The 18,116-nt window shown below is 42.0% G+C and overlaps 1 protein-coding gene across 2 annotated transcripts in view; it reads right to left on the reverse strand.

Annotated features, from left to right (window-relative positions):
* Positions 1–18,116, reverse strand: part of ZFR2 (zinc finger RNA binding protein 2) — a 137,170-nt gene that overhangs the window by 85,818 nt on the left and 33,236 nt on the right. For both annotated transcript variants that reach the window (XM_089687463.1, XM_089687464.1), the window contains exons 4-6: positions 17,647–17,891; positions 8,419–8,589; positions 4,711–4,882 (exon numbers count right to left, since the gene is read on the reverse strand). In XM_089687463.1, the coding sequence (XP_089543589.1) occupies positions 4,711–4,882; positions 8,419–8,589; positions 17,647–17,891 (588 nt within the window). The remainder of the gene's footprint in view (positions 1–4,710; positions 4,883–8,418; positions 8,590–17,646; positions 17,892–18,116) is intronic.

Consider the following 18,116-nt stretch of genomic DNA (forward strand, 5'->3'; position numbering starts at 1 on the left):
TGAATTACCTGAGTGGTTGAATTTTAGTGCCAAATTTGAAAAGTTTACACTGTGCATACAGTTCAAACATTGCCCCCCCCCCCTTTAGGAACTGGGTTTCACTGCAATGGAATACAGCCCTTGACCAGACCCTGTAACTAACTCAACGCATTGGACTAGGTACCAACTTGAGCACCCCATGCACGATCCAGTTCCAGTGCTCAAAGCAGCATTACAGGCTTTCTCCACAACGTGTGGTCCAGGTATGTCTCCTCAAGGTTTTATCAAGGTTGCATCGATCAGGCATTAGAAGGCAGTGAGGTTGATTGAATAATTCTTTAGAAAATAACAAAGGAAAATAATAAATCAGTGAAGATAATTTCTCCAGGAAGAAGATGATGTTCACAGAGCCTGTAACCTCTAGTGTTAAAACAAGGATGTCTCTGTCCTGTACTGTACGATTAACATAATACCTTTATAATTTATGATTGCCAAGTTTCATAAACCTTTATTTACATTGAATCTAAATACTTTATAATCTTCTCAGTGGAGTCCCACTCTTACAGTTTTGTGGGGCGGCTCCAGAACTATGAGTGACAGCAGAGTACTTCCACTCCTACAGCTCTCCCAGTTCACTAGACCAGAACACTCGCTATCCCAGATTTATCGAATCTTTTTAAAAGCTTTTCATCCAGATCCTCTGTAATTACTATCTAAATGGGAACGGAGCTGAATTCATCACCTGACGACATGGATTGGAAAACACTGGCACTTTCCTTTAAACTATCTATATCATCCCATGCCCGGAAACATAACTACTGTATTGTGTCTCGGTGGTATCGATGCCCTACTATCTTACAAAGAATGGACCCTACTATCCTGGTTACATGCTTGAGATGCTTACAAGCCCCTGGGACCATGACGCATATCTGGGGCACCTGCCACATATTATCCCTTTCTGGGATAAAATGCTACAGTTATATGACAAACTTGTAGGGGACAAATTCTCAAATGCACCTCGCATAACTATACTTTTTATGTTGCCAGGCTCCTATAGACAAATCAAGAATAGCTTAATTCGCGATTTCCTTACAGCAGCCCGCTTCGTCATTACTAGACATTGACGGCAACCATCTGTACCCTCTTTGGCTGATTGGGCTTGTGAAATGGACAGGATTGAACACCTGGAACACATGGAAGCATGGGAGGATAATAAGACTGACTGTCACAAACTTATGTGGACCGTCTGGTCATATTTCCAGTTTTCCTCCAATTTTGGGGACTTTGTAGCTGTTCCTTCTGGGGCCTCTCAGGTATAGATGGCATCCACATTTGTTTATTTTTCTTTCTCCATTCTCTACCTCTCTCTATGGTATACTTAATATCTTCCATCTATTTCTTGTATACATGGTGCTCTGGACTGCACTGTTCTGTTTATTATATAGATCATAGCGCCACTATACCTTTTTCATTGTGATCTTTCACGTTACAATGTTGATGGTTATAGAGCTAACAATATCTGCAAATGCTTTGCTACTCTTAACGTGTCTTAATGACCTTTACTTTCTTATAACCTTGTGATATCTCGTCTTGCATTACTCTAGCCTATATGCATCTCTGTACATTTATTGGACATAGACATGTGCTCTTATGGTTGTGCTCTGTACTGTTTAAACACTGAATAAAACAGTTTCAACATAAAGCAGAACTATAGGCAAAAATCTTTTTTTATTTTGGATAGTGTAAGGGAGGGTTAAAACCCTTGTCAATTTTATTTTTTTTTTCGAGTCCATTGGGAAAATATACCTTCACTTTCTGACCTATAGCCAAAACAGGAAGTAAGAGGAAATCCCTACAAATGAAAGGAATCCCTTGGCACCCCACCCAAGGTCATCAGAACCAGTGTCCCCATTGAAAGATTTCCGCTCTATTACTTTTCTAGGGACAACCCACAATTGGTGATTTTTTTTACTTTCAATGATAATGGTATACAGGACAAATAGAAAGGGTGAAATCTCCCTAATGGTGAAAGCAATAGCAACCTGACAAGTGTGCGAATCCATCTCCACTCTGTTCAAAACTAAAAAATGGTTTGCCTTTAGTTATACTTTAAACTTCATGAAACATGGCGATCATAACTGAAGGGCAGTTACAAATACAAAAAAAACCACTATTGATATTTAGAGATTTTTTTTTTTTTTACAAATAGTCACATGACCGGCAGAGCACCAATTGGTTCTATGAGGCCCTGGACAAATGATCCAAATGTACTGCTGTGACGTGTGCAGGACACGTCACAGTATGGGAATCAGATCCACCCACAGATTTCCAGAAGAACTGGAAAGAGATCACATGACCAAGATACAGAAAGTTTTAAAAAGTTATTTACACTCATTCAAATGCTGTAATATGTCAACTATATTGCTATTATATATTTTACATACAGAATGTCAAAGCATATATGATTGGGATTAGAAACACAAACACACATTTTTACAAAGCGTAGGTCACCATAAAACACACAATTTCTGTTTACCAACAAGGATATATTTTTGTCAGGAAAGGTTCAATAAAGAGAAAAGTCCAGATCTGAAGAACGGTCATGTATTTTTTATTTTAAAAATTGTGGGAGAATAAAAAAAAAAATGAAAGAGGAGTTCAGCTTGAGCTTCCACGGCACAGAGCCTATGTTTGTTTGATATCACATACAGTGGATATAAAAAGTCTACACACCCCAGTTAAAAGGTCAGGTTTCTGTGATGTAAATAAATAAGACAAAGATAAATAATTTCAGAACTTTTTCCACCTTTAATGTAACCTATAAACTGCACAATTCAGTTCAACAACAAACTGAAATCTTTTAGGTGGAGGGAAGTAAAAATAAAAAACTAAAATAATATGGTTGCATAAGTGTGCACACCCTTAAACTAATACTTTGCTGAAGCCCCTTTTGATTTTATTACAGCACAGAGTCTTTTTGCGTATGAGTTTATCAGCATGGCACATCTTTGACTTGGCAATATTTGCCTACTTTTCCTTGCAAAAACACTCCAAATCTGTCAGATTGTGAGGGCATCTCCTGTGCACAACCCTCTTCAAATCAACCCCACAGATTTTCGATTGGATTCAGGTCTGGGCTCTGGCTGGGCCATTCCAAAACTTTAATCTTCTTCTGGTGAAGTCATTCCTTTGTTGATTTGGATGTCTGCTTTGGGTCGTTGTCATGCTTTCTAGCAGAAGCCTGCAGGTTTTGTGCCAATATTGACTGGTATTTGGAATTGTTCATAATTCCCTCTACCTTGACTAAGGCCCCATATCCAGCTGAAGAAAAAAAGCCCCAAAGTATGATGCTGCCACCACGACGCTTCACTGTTTTTGCGCCAAACATATCTTTTGGAATTATGGCCAAAAAGTTCAACCTTGGTTTCATCAGACCAGAACACATTTTCCCACATGCTTTTGGGAGACTTCAAATGTGTTTTTGCAAAATTTAGCCGGGCTTGGATGCTTTTCTTTGTAAGAAAAGGCTTCCGTTTTGCCACTCTACCCCACAGCCCAGACATATGAAGAATATGGGAGATTGTTGTCACATGTACCACACAGCCAGTACTTGCCAGATATTCCTGCAGTTCCTTTAATGTTGCTGTAGACCTCTTGGCAGCCTCCCAGACCAGTTTTCTCCTCGTCTTTTCATCAATTTTGGAGGGACGTCCAGTTTTGGTAATATCACTGTTGCACCATATTTCCTCGAATTGATGATGACTGTCTTCACTGTGTTCCATGGTATATCTAATGCCTTGGAAATTCTTTTGTATCCTTCTCCTGCCTGATACCTTTTAACAATGAGATCCCTCTGATGTTTTGGAAGTTCTCTGCGGACCATGGCTTTTGCTGTAGGAAAGACCTACTATAACAGCTGAACTTTATTTGGGGTTAGTCAGAGGCACTTTAAATGATGGCAGGTGTGTACTGACTCCTATTTAACATGATTTTGAATGTTACTGCTTAAGAAACCTGACATTTAAACAGGGGTGTGTAGACTGTACATCCACTGTACGTTTTCAAATCCACCTTCCTGAAATGGATTACATATGCATAAAAAAGGGGCTCTTAACCAGCAGAGAAAGCAGTTCTGAAGTGTGAGCACCATCCAACTACCAAAAGACAATCTTCATCCAAAGACTCTTTCACTGACTGTAGATGGGGAGATTGATGATTTTGTACCCAAGCAGCACTTGAAATTTCAAGTTTCCACACCACGTCAAAATAGTGGACTTCAGGAAAAATATTGTGCAGGTGCACCTACATGCCCCCAATTCAAATGCAAATACCCAAATAGCTACCTTTTGTGAAAATCACCTTTCAAAAGTATAACTAGAAATATAGGCAGCTGTTTTAGGGCTTGTTCACACAAAGTGAATTGGTAATGGACTTGTGTAGTGCAAGACAAGGCAAAAAAAAAAAACCTTGTTCACTATGAGGCCAGTTCACACCATTGTGTAACAGTAGTGTGTGCTGAAAAAGGTGCTGCATATAAGTTCTAAAATAAGAGGCAAACAAAAACAGTAAATAGTGTTATGTGCGGATATCAGCATAAATGGCCAACATATTTTCAGCTACCTATATATCTGAATCTAGCATGTATTATTCATGAGCCGTTCACATAATTTAAATTTAAAATAAGTAAGCTTTAAGCTGTAATTTTTGGATTTTACTCCATTTTACATTTACCTGTAGGTAATGACTCAAAATTGGCAGAATATTCAAGGGATGGTGAATTTTCTAGGTTTTGCATTCCAGTGGAAGTGGATGTCAGGGATTTGCTGGGTGGTCCAGATGTGTGACTTATGACAGGCTCTGAATCAGGAATTGGCTTTCCTAATCTAGTGTGCAATTTCACAACCTGTAAAAGTATAAGAAAAGCAAAAGATGAACTATGTATGGGTGGGATAAACATAACACACAAAAATAGTTTTTTTTTTTTTTTTTTTGTAATTCCTGAAAAATCCTTTTCTCTGCTCTCATTGGAGGACACATCTCTGCTTTGGATAATAATTGACTGGGTATATTACCACATGCAGTAGTGGGGCACTAGGTGCTTTAAGAGTGTCCAGGGATTGACAAAGGCTGGTGGTCAAAACACCCTCTACAGCTGTGGACAGTCAGTTACATGGCAGTGCAAATAACAAGAACTAAATATTTACACCAATGGGCAGCAGCAAGACAGGGGCGGATGCATGGTCCTCCAAAGAATGCAGAGAAAATGTCTTTAGAGTGAGTACAAAAATCCTATTTTTTTCTTTAATGCACTTAAGGATACAGCTGTTCTTCAGATAATCAACTGGGATGTGCCAAAGCAGTTCCACAATGGGGTTGGCTAATAAATAGAATAGAAAGTTAGCCTAACCCATCTTAAAGAAAATTAATACACATCCAACTGCCTCCTGCAAATCTTTACCCCCCAAACCATCATGATGCTGCCAAAACCACATTATAAACTTTGGTGAATGTATGAACGAACAACCAGGTGGCTGCCTTACAACTTGGCGGAAGGACCAGAATGCACTTTCCTCACTGTGATAGATTGTGCTGTTACCAAGAAAGGGTGGTTCTCAGTGATTGAGGCATTTGCAATTGATTCTGCTCGGCCCTCCTGTGGGCCCTCTACAACCAAGAACAGAACCATCTAAGTAAAGACCACTTTTTAGGATACTTACCTTGATTTCTCTGTCCAAAGACAGACATGTGTTATTTCACTGCGACAGAATCTCATGCTGCGAATTTCTGGAGGGATGTTGTACGGAAAATTGCCAGTAGGTGATTACCTAAAGCAATGTGTCCTCCAGTGAAGACTGGGACCACTGGCATACTGATATCATACTTCAAAAGGGAGTACAAAATTACATTCAATATACTTAAGGCTGGATTTAAAAAACTGTGCATGCATTCATGCACTGCAGCAAGGAGGACAGGTGTAAATGAGCTTTAAAATGAAGTGCATATGAGACAAAAATTTAGTAGCACAGGTAAACATTTCCATCAAGTCAAGCCAAGAGTGCACTGTGTCAATAAGAACTAAAATTAAAGATGCCGGAGAGGAGAAAGCAGGAGGGGCTGAGCCAAGTCTGCAGAAATGTCACAAAATGGTATACACATGTGCAGTGTGCCCGACCCAGAAGAATGTTACACAGGCTCAGTGAAAAAATGCACCAGATTTAAGAATGGAAACAATTATTTCCCACTGACTGCTTGCAACTGAATGTGTCACACTCGATGCTCCAATGTTACACCCATGGGGGTCCAGATGCTCCATTCAATGGGCAAAGGCCCTTGCAGTCGCCTTCCATCCTGCACCTTCCCCCAAGGCAAATAGACAGGGTAATAGGGATGAACCCTATTCAGTATTCTTGACCCATCAGGTGGGCATACTCCCTAAGAATTCTATGGAGACTGAGTTCCACCACATCGGTGTAGCTCAACCCTGGACCTGTAGGGCACCCTGTGGCTAACTCAACATGTTGCACCTTGTGTCTAGGTGACCGCCACATTGCAGGATCCACTGTCTGGATTGGCAATGTTACAGGTCACTCCCACATCATCTTCCTGATTGGATCCTAGTACAGTTCCCCAGGGAAAAGCTGAAGAAACTGATCTGGAAGCAACAAAAAGGAGCCCCTTTGGCTCTGCAGCAACTAAAGAATCTTGCTTAAAGAAAAAAGTTTTGACAAAGTAAAAAGGCCTTGCTTTTCACACAGCAAAGAAAAGAATTCTCCTAAGTATACTAAATAAACTGAGGCAGGCTGGGAATGAGAGAGGTTATACTGGGCTATTCTTATAGCTTTGCTTTGCCAGTGTTGAATTCTACTGAAGGTGGCAGTATAACCCAGTGTACAAAATACTATTCTATGACACGTAATACGCTTGAGCCTAGTCCCTTGCCTATTAGGTTAGGCGAATGTATTGCATAAAAGCAGAGCCTATAATATGAATGCTGCTGATTTCTTTTTTTTTTTTTTTTTTACTTAGCCACAAGTTTGTAAATTGGGATCACTAGGTTAAATTTACTGAGTGACAATGATTATTATTTGACATTAAAGCTTAATTTCATCAATGATCGTCAATGAGAGACAAAAACAACAATCACAAATAATAAATACTTTAGCTTAAAGGTTGTTGTTGTTTTACCTAGGTATTAGTGTGGCCATTATCATTATGTCATTTGCTTGGCTTACCTTGTAGTGATGTGATACATGTTGTGGCTGCAGTTTGTACTGTCATGGCCAATTGATTCCCCTATGCAACGTCTTGCTCCATATCACAATCCATGTAGCACCATTCCCACATCACAAATGTGGGAGTGCTAATGTGATGAAATACTGCATGGTGAGCTCTCTCTTAATTGCTCTGCCTGTTGTGTCAGATCTAATTAATTAACTCTCACCTGAAGAGCACTAGACTGAGAGACCTAGGAATTGTGGGATATATAGTTTCTTCACAGGAAGTGTCAGTTCTTGGACTAAAGACTGAGGGCATGCATTAAAGTGGTATTAAACCCAAAAGCAAACATTTATTATTTTGTAGCTTATCAATTCTTAGCTGTGGTGGATGCATTCGTTTTTTTTCTTTACCTTTTTTCACCTGGTGACCTGGCCAGTAAGTCTGTTGTTTTTCAAAAGAACAAAATTTTGCAGATGTAGCAGTTAAGAGAGTTAAGACAAACCATTTTAACACTGACAGGGGCGCTTACAAAAATCAGCTTTTATTTATGTAAAACCTTTAACCCAAAATGAAAAAACTGTTGCTGTAACTGCTTATAAAAAGTGTGAGCTGGAGATTGGCTTCAGTTTCTTAGTGTATTTAAATCTGCTAGAACTTCCAACTCCCTTCCCCCAAGACTGATAATTCTGGTGTGCAAAGGTGGCCCTGTGCGCCTTCACTCCAATACAGATGTGCTACTGGCCAGATTACCTGGTGAAAACAGAGGGATAATAAAAAAAAAAAAAAAAATCAAGCACCCACCACATCTAATGATTGGTAAGCTACAAGATATTACATTTTTTGGTTTATTACCACTTTAACCTGTGCAGTGCATGCAACATGCTTCAACTTCTGACACCAGAATGTGAAGATTTACTCTAAGATAGGATGTGAATACAAGACAGCAAATGACAGCAAGAAACTATATTATCAGTGCATATCATATGCAGCTGAAAAACACAAGCTGCAGATAGGAAGGTTTATAATGCCTTCAATGAATGGAGCATACTGTTAAAAATCAGGTGGCAGCATGCATTCAAACATGCAGAAAAATACAGATTTCATTTTTGAACTTTACGAAATTACGGTTTTATTATTGAATGGTCTAGAAATTAGTGTCCTAATAATATTAAATTGAGATATATAAAACAGATGAGGCAAAAATCTGTCTTATAGGAGTACCTTTTGATGCTTGGCTCCTTTAATGTGTGCAGCATAGGCATCTGGTCCAGTACAAGAAATATCACAGAGCTGACAATGCAACTGCGTATGTGCACCTCTCATAGGAATCTGGGCGGTGACTGAAAGTTCTTTTTTTTTGTGCTTTTGTCCCTCTAAATGCTCTTTGTAAGTCTATGAATAGAAAACAATTACAACTAATTAAAAGGCACATTTATGTTTTACAAACATTGAAATAAAAAATGTTTTCAATATACATGTCATTTTAAGCGGAACTATACTACTCAACTCCACTCTAGCCAGCATCCTGGTAGTTCACTGAGGACTAGAAGATGTCAGTCGCAATGGCTGATGGTAGTTGTAGTTCTCCCCTTCACAGAACTCTGTCAATGAACAATGCTGCCAGATTGACGGAGCCCTGAACGGCCGCATCTTTATTTTTTTTTTAAATAGTGACATTGGGTGTGGGGAGAAGATCCCCAGCCTGCTGTCACAACAGGGGCTCGGGTGGGAAAACTACCAATTTTATGCAAACAGTGTGTGTTATGCCCTGCAGACAGTGTTTAAAGACAGGAACCAGGAGACCCCATCTTGATTTATCCACAACATTGAGCCTGTAAAGTCCATGCTTCGCCCCCATCATGGTACACAGATTTTCTGTGGCTCAGAACCATAGACGTGGACAATGGGTCTGGACCAGTATAGCACCCTTCAGCTAAATTTTACACATTGCACTTTGTGCCAAGGTAAGCGCCTAATGCAGGATTCAGTGCCCAGAGCAAACATTACAGGCCAGCCATAGTTTGGGGTTTGGGTACAGTCCCCTGGGTACACACTGAGGGTAAGCAATCTAGAAACTGCCAAGTAGTGCAAGGCAATAATCAGCCAAATGTTGATAGATTTAGAAGAAATATAAACAAAATGAAAAAACCTTCTCTGTGAGCCAGTTTTTTTTTTCTTGTGCCCTTAAGTGATGGACCTGTTCTTTTCCAGAGAAGGTTTTTTCATTTTGTTTATATTTCTTCTTCTAAATCTATCAACATTTGGCTGCTTATTGCCTTGCACTACTTGGCAGTTTCTAGATTGCTTACCCTCAGTGTGTACCCAGGGGACTGTATCCAGGTGTGTACCCAGGGGGCTCTTTTTCCCATGGAGTTTGGCTGTAGAGAGCATTGATCTGCCTACTGCGCCAGAGATGACCACTGCACCTACATAATAATCGTACAGTACCTGTATTCATAGAGCATGGGTTATTTGCTGTTATTTTCAGGTGATTTGCTAGAGCCTGCTCCACAGCATACCTATATAACTTTCCCTACTCTGGAAAAGAACAGGTCCATCACTTAAGGGCACAAGAAAAAAAACTGGCTCACAGAGTAGGAAAAGTTATATAGGTATGCTGTGGAGAAGGCTCTAGCAAAAGTTTTTGCCAGTTTCCAATCACCTGAAGATAACAGCAATTAACCCATGGTCTATGAAGTACTGTTACCTGTACGATTAATATGTAGGTGCAGTGGTCATCTCTGGCGCAGTAGACAGATCAATGCTCTCTACAGCCAAACTCCATGGGAAAAAGAGCAAACCGCAACATAAATATCAAGGGGCAGGAATTTAAAGATCCAAGCTCTGACCTACCAGTCCCAGGCCATTGGCCATCATGCTTAAGGGGAATTAACGCAGTGCACCCATTTCGGAAGAGCATAAATCTACGGGTTTTCATGAACTGGATCTACTGGGACTAATCTCGGTGTCCCAGTGTAAAGCACCTTGTGGCTAACTCTTTGCCTTACAGGCTGTTCCAAAACAGAAGTAGGAAAGCCTGGGGTTCAGTGTCCGAAGCAATGTTACAATCTGATCCCACATTTTTCAGCTGGCTGTGGCATGCCTAGGGTACTGATTGAGAAGTTGAACAATTAGCCTGGAGTGCAGCTGAGTACTTGAAGCAGGAATTCATGTAGGAAATCCAGAAATCATTCTCAGGAGAAGACATCCATTGCCTACTAAGCAAATACTAAGGGTTGCTGGGAGTAGGAGAGGTTATATGGCAGGTAAACAGAGCTTTAAAACTCAGTTGTGTAAGACTAGGCCTGTGTCCTGTACAGTACGAGACAAAAGTTTTAAACATCGCTGCTTACCAAATCTGAACAATGTATTATTCACAAACTGATGACACTTGTAATTGTGATAATTATATTAAAGCAGAACAAAATTTTGCTGGGCAGGAGTGGGCTCTAGTATGCAACGTGCAGACTTGCATAGTAAAGCATATTTTGGCCCCTAGAGTTCCCCCTTATACTGATGGCATGTCCAGGGTTCCCTCATCTTCCTTGCCACTTCTTCTGGGAGCATCAACAGCCCTCTTTTGGCCACTGATGATGTAAGTCCTGTGCATGCGCACAGGAGTTACATGGTCCCATCTCCATACACTACATGCCAAAAAGACTGATCAAAGCAGTGGAAACTGCAGTTCGGTGTTTCTAAATGTAAAATAATGCACCTAGTAAAATAGGATCTCTTGACAGAGTACAATATTGGGGGTATAGTGTTGGCCAGCACTAGGAAAAAGATTTAGGGGTACTCATTTATGCGTGTGTGGGGGTGGCATAAAGACACCACTGCCACCATTGTGTGGGAAAAGGGGAGGCAGTGGACATGGGGAAGGGAACACTACTGCGTGGGGGGCAGAGGACAGCAATATTGGTGGGGATGATGTGAAGGGGATAGATGACACTAATATGAAGGGTTGTGATGTGAAGGGGTGCCATGTACACAACCACGGGGGGAAAGGTTGTGGGCAGGGGATGATGTGAAGGGGTGCAGAGTACCCTACTGTTGGGGAGGGAGTGATGTGAAGGGGCAGAGGACAATACTGTGAAGGGGAGCGAGGACACTACTCTGAAGTGGAGACTGTGGTGTGAAATGCGGGAATCTTGATGTGAAGAGGAGGGAACTGTGATGTTAAGGGGGACTGTGATGTAAAGGGGAGGGGGGGGGGAATTTTGATATGCAGGGAGGATTAAGGATGGGATTATGATACAGGAGGAGAGGTCTGTGATGTGAAGTCACCAAAAAAAAAAAAAAAGTGATTTGAACCTCTGCTGGAAAAAAATGTACTAATTGGATCTCCATGAATTTTAATTCAATACCCCTGCCCTATATAGAGCTTTAGTTAGGCTGTGTCCAGTTCTGGAGACCTCACATACAAAAAGATACTGATAAAAACGAGAACAATAAGAAGGAGTCCAGAGACAAGCAACAAAAAAGGTGAAAGGTCTGGGGGGAAAAAACATGGAGACACTTCAGGAACTCAATATATAGTCGGGAGCAGATCTAGGCAAATTACAGCCTCAGGGCTGTACCTATTCAGCCCTGATGCCTCCATTATTCTAATGAAGCAGACAGGCTCAGAAAGGCATGCTGACAGATATCCATGTGGAGAGCTACAAGAACTGGAAGAAGAGAGCCTGAGTAGCTGGTTGGAACAGCAGGGAAGCTCAATTCTTGTGAGAAAGCATTGCCTAGTTCAACTACCTGGCCAAGTTCTTTCGGTGTTAGTGTCTGCATGCTACAAATCCCAGGAGCCATGCACCTGCTCTTCACTCCAGGTCAGGAGCTGCAGAAATTATTATTATTATACAGGATTTATATAGCGCCAACAGATTGCTCAGCGCTTTACAATATAACGGGAGACAATATAGCAACAATATAGTTCAATACAAGAGGGATAGGAGGGCCCTGCTCCTCGGAGCTTACAATCTAGGAGGGAGTGGCTAGTGGTAAAAAAGGTAGCAACTGTGGGGATGGACTGGTTGGAAGAGTAGAAGATTCCATTATTAGCTGAGGGCAGGATAGGCTTCCCTGAAGAGATAGGTTTTCAGAGATCGCCTAAAAGTGAGCAGAGTAGGCGATAGTCTGATAAATAGGGGTAGAGAGTTCCAGAAGATGGGGGAAGCTCTGGAAAAGTCCTTGAGACGAGCATGAGAGAAGGAGACAAGGGACTAGAGAGCAGGAGGTCTTGCGAGGAGCGGAGAGTACGGTTTGAGTGATATTTGGAGACAAGATCGGTGATGTAATTTGGGGCAGAGTTATAAATGGCTTTGTATGTTATTGTTAATGTTTTGAATTTTATCCGTTGGGCAATGGGAAGCCAGTGGAGGGATTGGCAGATACAGAACGGTTAGTAAGGTGGATAAGTCTGGCAGCAGCATTCATGATAGACTGAAGAGGGGATAGCCTGGGATTAGGTAGGCCAATGAGGAGGGAGTTGCAATAGTCAAGGCGAGATATAACAAGGGAGTGAATAAGTTGCTTAGTGGTTTCCGTGGATAGGAACGGGCGTATCTTGGAGAAGTTGCGGAGGAGAAGTCTACAAGATTTGGACAGTGATTGGATTTGGGGGTAAAAGGACAGATGGGTATCTAGGATTACACCTAGTACCCTGGCATGAGGGGAGGGACTGATGATTGCGTTATTGAACTTGATGGAGAAGTCAGGGGAGGGGGCACGGGCTGGGGGGAATACTAAGAGCTCAGTTTTGGAAAGATTGAGTTTGAGGAAGTGGAGTGACAACCATGCCGATATGTGGCTTAGTAGGTTAGTAAAGCGAGAGGAGACTGAAGGGGTGAGGGGTAGAAAGATAGATTTGTGTGTCATCAGCATAGAGATGGTACTTAAAGCCATGGGAGTTTATCAAGTGACCAAGGGAGGAGGTGTAGATGGAGAAGAGAAGGGGTCCAAGGACAGAACCTTGAGGGACCCCTACAGAAAGAGGGAGTGAAGAAGAGGAGACAGCGTTATAGGTAACGCTGAAGGAGCGCTGAGATAGGTAGGAAGAGAACCAGGAGAGAGCAGAGTCTCTGAGACCAAGAGAGTGGAGTTTTTTGAGGAGGAGGAGATGGTCAACCGTATAAAAAGCTGCAGAGAGGTCAAGAACTAAGAGTACGGAGTACTGGCCATTGGTTTTAGCTGTTAGTAGATCATTAGTGAGTTTTAGTAGGGCAGTTTCAGTGGAGTGTAGTGAGCGAAAGACAGACTGTAAAGGGTCAAGAAGGTTGTTGTCGGTGAGGTGGGAGCTCAGGCAATTGTAGACTAAGCATTCTAGGAGTTTAGAGGTAAATGGCAGCAGGGAAATGGGTCTTAAGTTGTTCAGGTTAATGGGGTCCAGGGAGGGCTTTTTAAGTATGGGAGTGAGGTGCGCATGCTTTAGAGGGGAGGGGAAGGCACCAGTAGAGAGGGAAAGATTGAACATGTGAGTGAGGGAGCATAGGGTGGAAGAAGAGGGTGACCGTAGTAGTTGTGAGGGGACAGGATCCAGGGAGCAGGTAGTGAGACGGGCTTCTGAGAAAATCTTAGTGACCTCTTCGGTAGTAGCAAGATCAAAAGAGGAAAGTGTTGAGGGAGGTTTAGTATAAGGTATGCTAAGTGGGATGGATGTCTGTGCAGTGGCGATGCCCCTACGAACTGCGTCAATCTTGTTTTTGAAATGATTTGCAATCTCTTGAGCAGTGAGTGAGGTACTGGGTGGAGGTGGAGAAAGTAGGAATTGTATTGCAAGTGTATTCATCAGACCTCTGATGAAGAAGGTATGGCCTTCGAAACACGTCAGCTGTACTGAGTGTCTACCCACATGATGGGATTCGCGCTGGCTCCTTATCTTTGAAGTTCCTTTGAGGACTTACATGCCTGATTTTATTCGCTGTTTGTGAGTACCATTTTCTAATTAATACATTTTGGTAACTGAGGTAATGCGCAAGGTTGGTGCGCTTCTTGTTTTTGTTTCACTTTGCAGTATTGGTCGGGCTTCCCCAGCCTTGTTTGGAGCTGCACAACCTTTTATACACTGGTGGTCGCTTTTTCCAGTTCTGGTTCCATCCATTGGCCACCCGCCTGGGTCCTAGAGCGTAGGAGAAATCGCGTCGGGAGGAATTGTATGTTAAGAAAGCAGATTTATATCGGGTGAATGCTTGCTGGGATTTGGTTTTACGCCACAATCGCTCCAGCGCACGACTATGTCGTTTAAGATTTCTGGTGTCGTCAGTCTGCCAAGGTTGTAACGGTCGGGGCCTGATGCTTTGTGTTGTTAGAGGAGCAAGTGAGTCTAATGCGGATGAAAGCGAACTGTTGTAGACAGCAGTGGCCAGGTCAGGTCAGGGCAGGCCAGGGGAGAGATTCTGTCATAGAGTTGGTCAGTTGCAGAGTGGAAAGGATCAGGGTTCAAGTTGTGAAGGTTTCTGCGGGTAATTGTTTGCTGCTTGGAGGGATAGGTGTTTGAAGACGAGGACACTGTGAAGGTGATCAGATTGTGATCAGAGAGAGGAAAGGGGGCGTTTGCGAGGTTGTAGGGAGTGCAAAGATGGGAGAAAACAAGGTCTAATGTATTCCCATCAGAGTGAGTGGAGGACTGTATACACTGTGCTAATGCAAAAGATGAGGTTAGGTTGAAGAGTTGGGATGTAGCCGGGTTGGTGACGACATTAATAGGGATGTTAAAATCTCTGAGAATGGTAGTGGGTAGTTCAGAGGAGAGAAAGTAGGGTAGCCAGGCAGAGAAATCATCAAGAAAGCGGGACACCTGTCCAGGAGGCCGATAGATCACTGCGATCCTCAGAGAAATGGGAGAAAACAGCCGGATGCAGTGAGTCTCGAAAGAAGAGAAGGATAGAGAGGGAGGGTTAGGGAGGACTTGAAATGTGCTCAGTGGGGATAGAACAAACCAACCCCACCACTTTTCCGACCACTGGGTCTGGGTGAATGGGTCCAGATGAGGCCTCCATAGGAAACTGCAGCGGGAGAAGCAGAATCTGCTGTTTGGAGCCAGGTTTCTGTAATTGCTAGTAGGTTAAGGGAGCGGGAGACAAAAAGGTCATGGACAGAGGTGAGCTTATTACAGACAGAGCAGGCATTCCAGAGCGCACATGAAAAAGGGAGGGTGGTTTTTGGGAGCATGGGGACTGATGTTAAATTGAGGGGATTGTGGCTATTCCCAGAAGAAAGAGGATGCCTGGTGTGGGGGTGAAGTACTGGAGGACCAGAGTTTGGGGAGATATCCCCAGAGGGTAGGAGAAGAAGGGTGAGGAAAGCAAGACGGGAGCGGAATGTACACGAGTGCACATGCCTTCCAGTCCTGGTGTTTGGGTCAGCAGGAGAGTGAAGTATCAGCAGGAGGTGATGAGAGCAGTAGTAGGGAGATGGTAGCAGTGAGGGTGAGATGTACAAGTTTTGGGGTGGAGCAAAGGGATAAAGAAGTGAGATTTTGGGAATGCAGGAAAGTAATATGAAAAGGAGGAGTAGAGGGGACATATTAAAAAGGTACATGAAGTGGGACTCAGACTTGTAAGAGATGTAAATGTACCTCAGGCTCTCTCTCCTTCAAGTCACAGTGCTTTACAGAAGGCATGTGACAGGGAGTGAGGAAGTGTTATGCTTCTCACTACCGGATTTAACCGTATAATGCTGCACTACCAAGCAGCAATCGCGTGCATTGCACGCAGTTGCAGCATGGCCCTATTGAACTCAATGGGTAAGTTTGACATATCAATGTGTCGCTTGTCATTCTCAACAGCCTAAGTTAAAAATGTAGCGCCATGTGAACAGCCCCATCGGGCTGTTATTTTACAGTTCAGGTGGGCAGCCAGGGGTGGTAAAACCGTGGTTCATTCGCCCGTTTTTGCCACCCACCAATGTGAAACAGACCTATTTTATAAACAGCTATACCTATTGTTCTTAGTGCTAGGTGTATTTTTTTCTATATTTTTATGTACTTATAGGCCTTCCTAGGTCCACAATTAATATTGAGCAGAATTAAGTTTGGCCCTCCACAATAGTCAGTTTCTCATGTGGCCCCTTGCAAAAATTAATTGCCCACCCCTGGTCTGGAGAAAAGGAAATGGGAGATATGATTGAAACCTCTTTAAATACATCAAGGATGCAAATAAGGTTCAGGAATGTAGGAGGGCAGTATTTTCAATACATACACACTCAAAGGCCACATTATTAGGTACACCTGTTTAATTGCTTGGTAACAGAAATTGCTTATCAGCCAATCACATGGCAGCAACTCAATGTATTTAGGCATCTAGACATGATGAAGACAAGTTGCTGAAGTTCAAATCGAGCATCAGAATAGGGAAGAAAGGGGATTTAAGTTACTTTGAATGTGGAGAGGTTGTTAGTGCCAGACGGGCTGGTCTGAGTATTTCAAAAACTGCTGATCTGCTGGGATTTTCATGCACAACCATATCTAGGGTTTACAGAGAATGGTCCAAAAAGAAAAAATATCCAAAATATGAAAATGCCTTCTTGAGGTCAAAAGCGAAAGGCAAACTAATTGGAGATGATAAACAGGCAACAGTAACTCATGTCAATATGGACCAAAATCTCTGAGAATGTTTCCAATACCCTGTTGAATATATGCCACGAAGAATTAAGGCAGTTCTGAAGGCAAACAGGGGGCCCAACCTGGTACTAGCAAGGTGTACATAATAAAGTGGCTGGTGGGTGTGTGCGTGTGTGCAAATGTATGTATATACCATATATATATATATATATATATATATATATATATATATATATATATATATATATATATAAATAAAACTGACTGTACAGTCCAGGGATCCCAGCAGATTAAAAAATAATGTTCAGCTTGGAAAAAAATTTCATCCTAGCTTCTATGCAGGACAGGAATGAACGTTCTGAATGGGAGTTTTTTAGATACACTTTGGGAGTGCCGCTCATGGCCTACAGGTATGGCATTTAAACTAAGCAAAACAGCATTTAATCTACTGAACCCTCTGGGCTGCATAGTTAATTTTTATTTATTTTATTTTTATTCAAAAAGTAATTTAACCATTAAAATGTAATTAAAGGCAAACCACCTTTTTTAGTTCTGGGTTGCCGCCTCTTCACCCTCTCTATTTTTCCAATTTACCATTATCATTGAAAGTTAAAGTAAAAGAAAATCCCAAATTTTTGAGTTTACACAACAGTAATTGAGGGGAAATCTTCCAATAAGGACCATGGTGACACCCTGGGATTTCCTCACTTTGAAGGGATTTCCTCTCATTTCCGGTTTTAGCTATGGGACAAGAAGTAAAGGGAAATCTATCCAAAAGGAAAATTAGTTTCGTCTTTAGTAACCCTTTAAGGTACACATAAATAGAAAAAAAAAAAAAAGAAGAACACGACAACCCATATCTCTCTCACTCATGCAGTCACCTTAGTCTCTAATACCTGATATCCTGCACAGCTAATTTTGCAGATGTCACAATAATGCAGCTGTTGTGGTTTCGGCTGCCCCTTGAATTTCGTGTCTTTGTTCACATATGGAGCATTTTTGGCATATTTAGTACCATTTCCATTAGCTCTAGCATCTTTGCTGCCCCAAGATCCATGTCCAAATCGATTAGGCTGCTGATAATGGTAATTGGACGAAGCCTCTGGATATGCAGCAGGTTCACAAGAAGAGTAACTGGAAGCTGAAGAAAAACAACTGAAATGTGACAACTAAAGAGTTTAAGAACTATAAGACTGGCCATGGATAGGTCAACAGTTCAGTGAAAGTTCAACGTACATTCTTAACTGCTGTGTAACATTGTAGAGCAGGGGTGTCCAACCTATGACTTTCCTGGGTCACATTGGAAGAAGAATTGTCTTGGGCCAAACATAAAATACACTAACAAGAAGGATAGCTGATAAGCAGA

This window comes from Staurois parvus, unplaced genomic scaffold (assembly GCF_062004578.1).
Source record: "Staurois parvus isolate SC_StPar_1 unplaced genomic scaffold, SC_StPar_1.0 ptg000425l, whole genome shotgun sequence".
Taxonomy (NCBI): Eukaryota; Metazoa; Chordata; class Amphibia; order Anura; family Ranidae; genus Staurois; species Staurois parvus.